Source organism: Anarrhichthys ocellatus, unplaced genomic scaffold (genome assembly GCF_004355925.1).
Source record: "Anarrhichthys ocellatus isolate YVR2014 unplaced genomic scaffold, GSC_Weel_1.0 scaffold20, whole genome shotgun sequence".
NCBI lineage: Eukaryota > Metazoa > Chordata > Actinopteri > Perciformes > Anarhichadidae > Anarrhichthys > Anarrhichthys ocellatus.
This window is the reverse complement of record NW_022280050.1, coordinates 4,064,903-4,077,649: the sequence shown is the minus strand read 5'-3', so window position 1 is coordinate 4,077,649 and position 12,747 is coordinate 4,064,903. Positions and strand designations below refer to the sequence as shown.

The 12,747-nt window shown below is 40.7% G+C and overlaps 1 protein-coding gene across 1 annotated transcript; it reads right to left on the bottom strand.

The window, feature by feature from the left end:
• Positions 1-1,825: 1,825 nt before the first annotated feature.
• On the bottom strand, positions 1,826-12,331 carry arsh (arylsulfatase H). The gene is made up of 11 exons (XM_031858443.1): positions 12,076-12,331; positions 10,541-10,693; positions 9,859-9,980; positions 9,622-9,744; positions 8,846-9,048; positions 7,554-7,774; positions 7,168-7,304; positions 6,734-6,871; positions 6,437-6,596; positions 5,863-5,984; positions 1,826-4,633 (listed from the first exon to the last, which is right to left on the bottom strand). Exons 1-11 carry the CDS (start codon positions 12,123-12,125, stop codon positions 4,224-4,226), a joined length of 1,839 nt encoding a protein of 612 aa, XP_031714303.1. The 5' UTR covers positions 12,126-12,331; the 3' UTR covers positions 1,826-4,223.
• Positions 12,332-12,747: the final 416 nt, after the last annotated feature.

Genomic DNA, 12,747 nt, shown 5'->3' with positions numbered 1-12,747 from the left:
CTCTCTCTCTCTCTCTCTCTCTCTCTCTCTCTCTCTCTAAAACACATCTGTGCTTCCTAAAGCAGTAGTGCTGTAATGGTGCTTTGCCACAACAATCTATTGTGGTAGGTGAGACCAAGTATATTACTCAAACAAAAGAACTGGGGTGCTCAACTCGGCTGTCTTTAGAGTATAATGCAACACCCAACTATCTCAGAATTAGCAAATCAGGTCGTCGGCACTCGCAAATAACTGTGTAACACTTTTAATGATGCACAGCAGCAGAATGAAACTGACGCGCTTCAGCTCTAGGCTTTCCTCAGCATTTCCCCAATTATATTTACCAGAAGGAGAAACAGATTTTGATGGAGCAGTATTGGTCTTGGACTGGTTGGTCAGGTTCAGTTAGAGAATTGCATAGTGGATATGTTGAATATATTGTGTTCTGCAGAAATGTTGCATCTGTGGAATCTTTTCCCACTTGATTCATAAACTTTTCAACATTGAGCAGTGTATACTTCATTTAGTTCTTCATGGCCCTGGGCATTTCAACCCACTGCAGATAATGTTAGCTTTAATTTTGAGGAAATGATGAAAGGCATAAGAGGGCAAAGAGTGCACTCTATGTTGGGCATGGACTGTAGATTGTAATGGTATGTGATGGCTTTACCACAGAGGTCAGTTGTGGTTTTAAGAAAACCTCTGCCGACCAGTACAAACAGTAACTCTGCCCTCATTTTCACGTATAAAAATAGATTTTCTTTTTCTTTCCTTCCACAGCCAACACACAGCGACTAGGTGTTGTATATCTCCCATTACCTCGTGGATCTGCTCATTGTGACACTACTGGGGATGAAAAGGCATATGATGGACTCTCAAAGTGGACAGGTTGGTAAGTATTAAGGAGTATTCACCAGTTAGCCTTTTCTTTTGCACAGTTAGATGAGATATGTGCATTATCTATGGAGTAAGACCCATGAGTATTTGAATAATCCATACACAAACAGAAACTATTTCTTGAAGAACAGTTTATCCATCTGCCTTGCACTTTTGTGCAGCATATGGTCAATAAGCACGACATATAGTCTCTGTACAGGTCTAATGGTGCCCAACTTGGCAACCTCACTGTGACAATGAGTCTAGGAAGTGGCTGCACCCAACTGTTGTTCACCAAGAAATAAACAAATTGTTTTTGTTACTTTCTTATTTATGTTCGAATCACACAAACAATATATACCATGTGATAACTTCTGAGCTGAAGAGGTGGTGTAATTGTTATTTTACAATTTGGACTGAACCTGGCCAGCTGTTTCCAACTGCTACCGTTCTTTATGCTAAACTAGACTATTTGCCTCCCAGCTCAACTTAAAGGAGACATGTAATCCCAATTTTCAGGTTCTATGCTTTTCTCACTAGAACATGTTCACATTCTTTTTTTCTTTGTTTTTCTCATACTGTCCCTGTACATGTTCACTCTCTATCTGCATGTGACATAGAAGGGGAGCCAAGGGTTGTCTCATTACACAGTTTTGTGGGTTTGTAGGCACTCCAGATACCCAAATGTATGTGCACAATGGGGCTGCACAACATGCGTGTCATCATCAACACGGTTCTCATTTTCCATGACTAATCAAGTGTTTTCCACAAATTAAATTAACCATATATGACTGGGTTGTCTTATTTTAGCTTGTGGGTTTGTAGGCACTCCAGATATCCAAATGTACATGCACAAGACCTGAAAAAGTGAGTTTATCATGACATGTCCCCATGACATGAGCACTGACATGAGAGTGGTATCAATCTTCTCTTTTAACTTTTAAAGAAAGCAAATATTTCCCTGCAACCATCTTTTTAGTGGTTCATTACAAACATGGGACATGGAACATACTTGAGGTACAAAATGCACAAAAGTGAAGCAGCAGTTCCCAACAAATAATCAGTGCACCGAGAAGTATGGTGGAATATGGCAAGAGGTTACATCAAAAAATAGTAGCCTACAAAATTTGACTAACAGAACAATTGTGGCGTGTGTGTATTTGACCTGTGATGGTCAGTATCATGTATGTTTTTTATCATTCAAACTGAGAGTACTACATACAACCAACATCGTCTAGGCTTGCCATTGCCATTTAATGAAAACTAACTGCCGAGATAGAAAACAGATTTCCCACAACAAAGATATTCTGCCACAGTTGACTGACAAAGTTAATTTTAAAAACATTCTCTGCTCGACAATGACCTCTACTCTTAGCATCAGTCGAACTAAAGGCACAAACCCAAAATTAAATCAGAGCAATGCAACAGTCCCTTAGCTATTACCGTTTGTGGAACCTGCTTAATACAAGAGATACATTTCCAGTGTCTTTGAGCTGCCGTGCAATATGCACATCTTTTCAAGCTGTATGTGTGTTTATGTGTGTAAGAGGGTTGTAAAAATGCTTTATGGCGTCTTTCGAACCACTGACCTTTACAGAAAGTCACTGATCTGTTCAAAACAACATGATGTACTGTGTGCATGCAGGTCTGTGCACACATCCATGTTTCTGTGTGGTTACGTGTGCACAATTATGTCTGTGAGACATGATGTGCAGCCAGTAACATTATATCCCACCAGCCATCATTAACTTTGACGTACAGCCAAATGTCATTATGTATGGACGACTGCATGATTTACTGTTAGAGATATAAGGGAGTGGCTACTGTAATGAACTTGCTGAGAGTTTGATTTATGGGTCTCTGCTGGAGGGAAAGAAGTAAATACTATCACTGTGATGGCAATGATTACATTGATGATGGTGGTGATGAAATTGCCCTCCTCACTTGCAGATGTAGGTGCAATTTCTGGAGGGAGTGAAAGAGGAAAAAGGGAGGACAACAAGGAGGAGGAGATGAAGGAAGCAGTTTGAGGAGATGAAGGAAGCAGTTTGAGGAGATGGAGGAAGAGGAAACAGAGAGGAGGGAAGGAAGGAGAGCAATTGTAGACTAGCAAACTTTGATGTTTTGACAAGCCAGCCACTGCTGGAGGGAGCGCTGATGATGATTTCAATCAACGATGATGACGCTGATGATGGAACAGTTCACACAGTCTTTTAAGTCTGTTAATACTGAAGATTTGTGAAGCCACAGGGTGTCATTTTGATCAAAACTAGTGGACAGCATCCCCCCCTGCCTCAGTGTCTTTGAGCAAAGCTGCTCTGCAGCTGACCTTGTGCTTTGACATTCCTGATGGAGAAGTGAGTGTGAATGTGGAAGGTTGCAGAACAATTTGGATGAATGAGAAGGGAAGGAAGAAGAGCGCCATGGGATACTTTTAAGGAGGGGGAAAGGGAAAGCACGAGGAAAATGGTGCAGAATCGATGGATAATAAAGAGCAACAGAAAAAAAATGATTACTGGGAGGTATTATTGTAATTACTAGAGTTAAAAACAAACTAAGGGGAGGGATTCCATTTCTAACTTCCAGCTAATCGCTGCTGATGCAATATCATGCTTTTACAGCAATATCAAAATGCTATGTGCTTCACATGCTTATGTATTTGTGTACCTATGACTGAAAATACATATAATCCTGATATTTAGACATAATTAATACCACACAGCACAAGAGCCCACAGTGACAGAACTGAGCTGCAATCTCACCCTCCTCTCTCTCTCATACAAACACACAGCACAGCTAACCTTCAACCAAGCACAGTCAGACTCTGCCCTCTAATGGAAAACAGTCAAAACTACATTCATACCCTTTTCTCTTTCTTCCTTTACTGAAATACAGACAGACTGCTCAGAACTAGAATTAGCGCTTCACGGTTGTATCATCACTTCATCATTTTATCCTACTAGACATTTCTGTGAAATTGTCATAGTTGGCGTATGAATTATTGAGTAATGGACACAAGGTTGGACACACCGAAGTCTAATCAGTTTATCCTCGAGTCAAAGTGGACATTTGTGCCAAATTTGAAGAGATTTGCTCAAGGCGCCTAAAATAAGCTCAGCTTTGTTAAAATCGTTTAAGAGGTAACTTTTAAAATGGCCAACGATTCAAGTATTGTAATGTTTGCATTTTACAAACAATTCTGTATTACAGTTTTTCTTCATTGTATACAAAAAAATGTAAATATGCACTCAACTCTAAAAACAACTTCATCAACGAAAAGGCTCCAGACTTCAAAACTCAAAGCACAATTCCATCATTTTCACTCAAACAGAAATTTCTAAAAGGACTGACATCTTAAGGATTGCCACTTAAATATGTGTTGTGTTCTCCTTGCAGCCGCAGAAGGGAAAAGTCCCACAGCAGGGCTGAAGCCAGGGTCTCCACAGAATCCTGTCCAATGTCATCTGGCTCTGAACACTTCCGGCATCTGCGTCGGGGTGCGAATGAGTATCATCCGACCCCTTCTTGTTTGTGAGGGTATCTCTATGTCTCTCCACAGCTTTGGTGGTCTGCTGAAGGATTTCAGCATGTCGCGGCTCAGTATCAGGGGTCAGTGGGCGGGACTCTGAGGGATCGTGGAAAAGGTCGTACAGCAGCGGTGGGTTGTGTTGCATCACATGTTCTCCATGACATAGACAGACCTTAGTGTCGTAGCAACCCCCGGCTCCCGGGGGAGAAAAGTTAGGAGTGAAAAAGTGCACCTTGAAGACGGAGTCACCTGGATGGAAACACACACACACACACACACACACACACACCAGATGAGAGCATTCACATGTTAACAGTATATACTGCCACAGGTTAAAGCTAAACAAAAAACTTTTCAAGTTGTTCTAGATTTTACTTTTAATTTACTACTTTCATTATGACTTTCATTTGTGACTGGCTCTGATTTTCAAAGAACCTTTACTGCAATAAGCTATAAGAAGGCAAGATACAGAACAGAGATAACACACATTTATATTTTATTTTTTTACTTATTTTACCTTTTAAGAATCACAAAACACCTCATCACTAACTTGACACATATACTGTATGTTTATGTTGACCTAAATCTTGTGGAAATAAAGGCAGTTGTTTAACATGTTTTGGTATCTCTTTTTGTCAAATAATATGCTAGAATCAGATTCAGGAATCAATAACAACTGGAGCTGATTAGCAGAAAAGGAATTTGAAAATCGCTAAAATCGAAAACATATCCATTTCTAATCTGATTTCTCAGTTACATTCACCTGTTTAATAAGCATTCAATTTCACCCTAAAGGTTTTACAAAAGTAGTAAAAAGACACCACACATACAGAACATATTATGCTAAGTTACAGGCTCATAATTGTATTTGGTATTTCCACTAGAACATGTTGCTTTAATGTTGAAAATGATTTTCCTCATACTGTCTGTCTGAATATGCCTGTATTCACCCTCTGTCTGAAACGCTCTAGCGTCTGTCTCTTTAAGCCTCCGGAAAAAAAGCCCAGTCAGCTCTGATTGGCTTGCAAGAAAAACAAGGTGCACCTTTGCAAAGGTAGTTTTAGAGCCGTGGGTGGAGATACTCAGACGGGGGCGGTATATTCTAACGAGCCTGCATGCGACATATGAAGGGGAGGCAAATCTGAATGGCTTGTTCAATCATGTTTTCTAAACTAGACAGTTCACAAAAAAATGATTTCACAGTTTGTGGGATTTTCATAATATGTCCCCTTTTAAATTCACTATAATGCTGCACTCATTCGCTCATACACATAATGTAATGTGTTTTTACTTGAGTGCTAACGTGGTTTATTTGAGCTTGATTCTGTGCGATTGTATTTGTCAATGCCGTTTGATTTTAGTTTCACATCAACATAGGTGGCTTATTCTACAGAATGAAACAGCAGACCTCATAATAGTAAAAACATTTGTCTGCTAAATGATTGACTGGGTCTCTGTGTCTACATGTGTGAACTTACTTCCAGGTGGGTGCCAGCGTACTGCATTCAGGTAGATTCCACAGTAGTGGAACATGAATTCATGCTCTGATCGCTCCACCTTTCCCTCCAACAGTGGCATTAGGTTAAAGCCATCTGATTGTCTGGGAGAGAGAGGTACAATTAAGAGAAAGTGAGAAACACAAATGTGCTTTAAAATCAAGGGAGAGAGCATTACCACAACAATACATGCAGAGAGAGATTCTAGACTTTTAACCTTTAGTTCTTTAATAAACTTTCTAAAGATCGCAAGTTTGTCCCCGACAATGCTTGCAAAATTAGCGAAATCAGTGGCCACTCGTATTTGTTTACAGATAATGAGGTGCTTTCGGATTCACACTGTAATCATCCGGCTACAAAACACCTCAGTTATTATGCTCAAGTGTAGAGTAATTGTATGGTCCTTTCTCTCCTCTTTTTGGAACTGTAAACAATGCTTTGGTGTACTACTGTATTCAACAAATACAGACTCTTTCCAACCTTTCCACGAATAAAACGAATACGACTCTTTGAATGGGAGTGCACACAATACAAAGACAGCGCTCATAATCTTTACCTGTCTGGTTGTGTGTCTTTGGCCAAATATTTCAGAGTTGGATACAGGTCCATGAGGCTAGTGGGTTCGTCCACTACTCTTCCAGCTGCCAGTCTGCCAGGCCAGCGGAAAATACCAGGCACTCTGATCCCCCCCTCCCAGCCTCCCATAGCTTTCCCACCTATAGGGGAGCAATTAAGATACATTACACACAACAACAAATAGCTAAACGTTTGCAGTAAATGCAGTAAGAAAGATATGCGCTTTGTATAACTGTGTTTAATCCTGACTGTCAGAACAGTGTAAGTTGATGTCTACCTTTATAAATGCCGTTCCAGCCTCCTTTCTGGCCAATTATGGAATCAGCATCTTCTAGGTGTCCACCATGGTCTGATGTAAAGTACATCAGAGTATTGTTGGCAAGGCCGAGGGAGTCCACTGTCTCTGTAATTTGACCTGGAATACATATTAATATAGCATTAGAGATGGTTGGAAAGAGAGTTCAAACTCCACAAACAGATAGCGACTGCTCTGACTTTCCTTCTGCTTAAAGGACAATTCTGTCTTATCCGTGTTAGTATTACTTTGGCACACACTAAACAGAACAGTATTGTACATATAGAACCCACTGATGATTGGATGTTTGCACCTTCATGAAATGCTGGGTAGTAACAGCCAATCAGGCCAGTTTACCACTCTCAAACCAGAGGCCAGTATGTAATGTTTAGCAATGCATGCCGATATATACTCGCCGATCATCCAGTCCACCTCTTCTAGGTTATCACCGTAGCCACCATGGCGACTTTTGCCAGCAAAGGCGGGTGTTTTGAAGAGTGGCGTGTGGATGTGGGCCAATGAGAAGAAGAGGAGGAATGGCTGATCAACATTCCTGAAGAGAAGACGATAGAAGTTTTTATGTCAGGAAACCTATGCAGCCAATCCCTGATATACAGCAGCGTATACCTCCAGTGATGTCCAAAAACAAACAACCACATCAACTAACAGACACATCAATGAGCCACATATCGACTTGTTTCGAGTCAGTCCCACATACACTGTCCTGGTGCTGTAAATACTCGGGGGGGGGGGGGGTTCACGCCTGTGATGCTTTTTTTCTGATTGAGACGAACAGATGTACCTCTTTATAACGTTTTGCGCTTCTCTCAGTAACCTCTGGGGCAGTGTCTCCACTGTCATTGGCTGTTCGATCACTTCTTGGTTTCTCATGATGATGCAGTTCCATGTCTGCAGGCATTTAAAGGGTATGTACCACACAGCGGCTGCTAGGATACTGAGAAAAACAAGCACTGCCAATAGCCACAGGCTGACTTCAAGGAGGCCACACACACGGACACACACCTAAAAACACATAACACACACACACACACACCCATACGTTTAGAAAGAAAGCACACACACCAAATTAAACCACCATACTGTGCAGATACTGTATGAAATTCAGACATTTTAGTGAAGAATGTATTTAAAAATCTAGATAAGATAAAAACAACCATAATCTATATAGAAATATGCATAATAAATATATAATAGATACACTTTTAGATGAAATATAATTACATATGTTAAGGTTATAATATATTATTCAATCAAACCAAAACCTAAAAAATGAGAACTGTTGGTGAACATCTCTCTGGTTATGTCTCAACATATATTTAGCATTATCATGTTGCTACAGCAGGACTGCAGCCCTACATTGCATTGGACATGTAATATTGTGGTACCATGACACTTTGTATTACTGTCTGGGACTGCAATTCCATGATTTTGCCACTAGATGACATCACAAACCATTACCGAAAAGGTTACTCAATTTCAGGAGTGAAACAAATAGTGCATTGTGTTCTTTGTTCATACATACTGTACAGTATTTAAATTTAGGTCTGAAAATAGTTTTATAGACTTCTGTCTTCCTGCTGGTTACTCTAAATAGTTCTTTACTACTGTATTTTGTTGTGGTTCAGTTTTCCTTTTATCGAACATATTTACCTGTGGCTCAGCTGGTTGCCATTCATCCTACAGGGACATACTTATCCCCAAGTCCTCACGAGTTTCACTTTTTACGATACTCTGCTTTCTCATGAAACAGGTTACTGGCTGCAGTGACTGTGAATTTCACAACTGCATCTTTTGTTCCCAATCTTTTTTTTTCCAACCCTGTGGCTCATGTCTTCTTGATGACACATTAGTTATTTTCCTTTGGACAGAATGGTACAGCAACTCTTTGTTTTCCAATTTCTTCCTCTTTGTCTGGCAACCCAAATGTATCACTCTGTTTTTCATTTTGGTTTCCATCTTTTTCTAATATTATGTGCCTCTATGGGTCTTTTTTTAGATGTACCTTACTGTGATCATTTCTAGGAAGAGACGGCTTAACTCAACAACTGAAAAAAAAAAGAAGATCACCCTTACCAGCGAGAAAAGTCCAACTCCAAGCAACATGATAAGATTTCCGAGTGTGTGCTGGAGGTCTGCCATGATATCACTCCCTTCTCCGGGCACACAGTCATTGAACAGAGTGAACGGCAGGCCGTAGAAGTAGCTGAAGCCATGCTGGTTTGGATGGTGGCAATGGTCCCCTCTCTGTTCACAGTTCACACCCAAGTGCCACTTACCTGCAGAGCCACAAACAGAGAGAAAGAGAGCGATAGATGAAGTAGTGGACACTCAAAAACAAAGAGGAGAGACAGGAATGTGAATACACGGCAGCCTCTCATTATGCAAAATTGTTTAATTTCAACATTCTACATTCACCAGGGAATCCTTCTTTGACTTGCACAAAACAAATGCAAAATCATATGTGGGCTGGCAATGCTTGTGAAGTGTCAAATATTGTTGCACACACACACACACACACACACACACACACACACACACACACACACGCACACACACCTGTCTTTTAATTGGTTACTGAAAGATCTATAAGTCTATATGGGAATTGGAACTCTCTTGAGCACAATTTTGCATATTTTATTAGGTAATTACAATTTGTAATATGATACTGTTGGGCAGCTTTCTTTGTATGTAGCGTCAAGCACAGTACAGCTGACCCAGCTTCAAGCACCTATGAAGTTCGAACATCTGACCGGCTGAAGAGTCCATAACTCTTGTTGTCTGGAGGAGGGGAAGGAGACATTTCACAATGAGAGGACCAAAGAATAAATGATCATGTTAAGTTATCTTACCCACTAGGCTGGTGGTGTATCCTTCTTGCTGCAGCCTCTTAGCAAAGGTGGTCTCACTGGGTGGCAGCCCCCCTGAACCACCAAGGAACAGCAGCACCTGCACGCGGCCTGTGCTTCCCAGTCCTAGTCAACAGACACACATATGGGGAGAAAATAAAACAAACGCTACGGAACATACTGTCAAACATTGCTGTACAAATATGACGAAGATGCTCCTTTCTGCACCAGCTTTGTTACCTGAGCGGAGTGCATAGCGCCCCGTCATAAAAGCGGCCCGGCTCGGGGTGCAGAGGGGAGCAGCTGCAATGTGCTGAGTCAACTTTACCCCTTCAGAAGCAAGTCTGTCTATGTTAGGAGTCCTTCAGGGACAGAGGTGTAAATATGTATTGTTAATAGATAGAACAGAGACATATAGATGAGGAAATAAATACACATTTAATTCCAGGCAGCACATCAGAGTGAGACTAGACACAGATATAGTGAAATACCACAGACATGATGTAATAAGCAGGCTGTGATGATGATAAAAGACAATGTTAACTAGAAAGGCGTCCTCCGTAGAGTGCAGATCTCCGCCAGGTGTGTCAACAACGACCGCAGCTGTATAGGTCCTTTTCACAGCAGCCATTTGACGTGTCATTGCAGGGTAAACACAGGTGTAAATAATAACATTAACTAAGGCCCTGATCTATTTAGGTGCACCAGGGCCCTGGTATTGTGCATGCTAGCTCACTGGAATGACTGTGACACACTAAATAGAATGAGACCATAATTCGTTTTATCAATTACACCTGTGTTTGGCAGCGATAATAATAAATAGGTGAAGTCAGAAAATAGAAAGAACAGAGCAGACAATGGGTGAGCAAAAAGAGGAAGAGACACACAGAAACAGAAGCATTACACATTTATTAGAACTGACCTGATGGTGTCATTACCGTAGCATCCTACATCACCAATGCCCAGGTCATCCACCATCATCAGAACAAAGTTGGGCTTCCTGTCTACCGTCTCTCCTGTGACATCTCTCCCTGCTGCCAGGAGCAGGAAGAGAAGATGTGCCAACAGAGGGAGCCTTAGGGTGAAGGATTAAAAGTGATTGTGGCAGTTTTATTTGACGACATTCCGCTGAAACTATTAGTTGACAGACTGATTTTCAGAACCAACAATTTTGAGAATCCAAAGTATGTGCTGTTGTATGCATTCAGTTGGGACATACTACCTCCTCTTAAGATTACACCTTGTACTTAAACCCGCTTGCTCATGTATTTGCTGTGCAGAGGATTGAGGGTCAGAGCAACCAGAAAAGCATGCTGGCTTGCATACTGCAAAAAGCTACCGGATACAGTAGGACTTTCTGGTATTTTTTGGCGTACTGCATTTCACATACTATGTATTGGGACACAAAAAAACTTTTTCTGGCATATTAAATAGAATGGAAGTATGGTTATTGGAACGCACAGAGTGTTTCGTTTGTCTATTCTGGGCTTCTGTAAAAACATATGAAGGGCTCATTCTAGGCTGACATAAACACAACGATTCTTAGTTGAAGCTCATTAGACCCAAATGAAAACATTGTGAATATTATATTCCATTTCAGGCAATAAATCCCCCTAATTCCAACACACTGGTCCTTTAAATCATTCATTCGAACATCCAACATTCTCTGGATTTTAGCTTCTAAATTTGAGTATTTGCTAATTTCCTCTGTATCACGTAGGATATATTTGGTTTTTGGACTGTTGGCTAGACAAAACATTTCACTTGGATTCTGGCATCTTAGTTTTTTACTATAATTTGACATTTAACATACAAAAGATTAATTGAGAAAATACTCAATAATACAGTATTTGTAATTGACAGCAGTTTGTGTCCTATCACTTTACACTGCTCCTACAAGTAATACCAATAAAGCCATGATGTTTTATGTACTATTTTTTCAAGTATTTGCTTTAGATTCAGAGTTCCTCTGAACAAAGATTTTTTTCCACACTTCCAATGAGCCTCCCCTGAAAACGTTTGGAGCGCCCCTGCGAAGACCCGCATCCCACAACCTCTAATATATAACGTGTAACGTCAAGTCGAACTGGTTCCCTTTCACTTAACCCGGTTGTCTAATCACTATGGCGCAATACTCAAGAGTCTCAATAAATATGGCGTCCAGCTAAACCCAATGCTGTGGTCAAGTCGTCTTCCATGAACGGTACAACATGACTTTTTGCCTCTTACAGCAGGAAGCAATGATACTGAAACTGAAACTTAGACAACAATAAACATTTGCAAGTTCAAAACTGCAGCAAAGGTGCCACTTGCGATCAGTCTGCAATGCCTTGAAAGCAAGACATTCCGACGTTCGATGGACGCATCGTTACATGTTCGTTCCTAATGTGAAGCTCATTCAGACATTGCATGTGCTGTTGTTTTAAATGGGCAAAGGTAAATGCGCTATGAACTCACCGCATACTTGCACAGTGGACTGACTCAAAAACCAAAAGAATGTGACACATCTCCCCCTCTGCTCTGACTCTACAGTAATGACTGCCCTCTAAGCGCACAACCGCATTCGCATTAATGTGTGGAGTAAATGCGCACAAGAAAAGTTATCTTGCACTCCATGTCTGATGGGTGTAGTCAGCAGTTATTTTGTAGATTCGATTTAACATATAATATTATGAGGAACTGCTCAATCCTGTAGTTTAATCCAATGACGACTAACCTTTTTGCCATGTGATCTTTTATATCCAGGCAAAGCATACTGACGCCCCCTCAACACAGGTTGTCTGTGTTGTGAGCAGTTAGAGAGATATTTCTTTTTTTAAATAATTTTTAGAGTTTTGACGAGTCAAAACTTTCGAAGAAAAATGTTTATCCCCAAGACACTAACACAATAGTCAATAATAGGTCGGCTGGGTTTAATTAGATGGTTTACAGTCGTTGTGTGTGATAAACGTTTGGCAAGAAGAACATACTCAGGTTCCCACATATTACTCCTGAAGGCCTCATGTGAGGATCTGTCACCATCAACTATTCACCAAACTCTAACCTGTGTATATGACTTACATTATATAAATACCTGATACATCGAACATGTCGTGGGATGCCCGTTTGTTTTTTGTTGACCTGAGCTTA

Bases quoted from the DNA above. Each gene is read 5' to 3' on its own strand.
- arsh (XM_031858443.1), bottom strand. From the start codon at position 12,125: ATGTGTCACATTCTTTTGGTTTTTGAGTCAGTCCACTGTGCAAGTATG. The intron at 9,745-9,858 runs GTAACAAAGCTG...TCTGTTGACTAG, and splicing joins GCGCTATGCACTCCGCTCAG to GACTGGGAAGCACAGGCCGC. The intron at 7,775-8,845 runs GTAAGGGTGATC...ATGTGTTTTTAG, and splicing joins GAGTTGGACTTTTCTCGCTG to GTGTGTGTCCGTGTGTGTGG.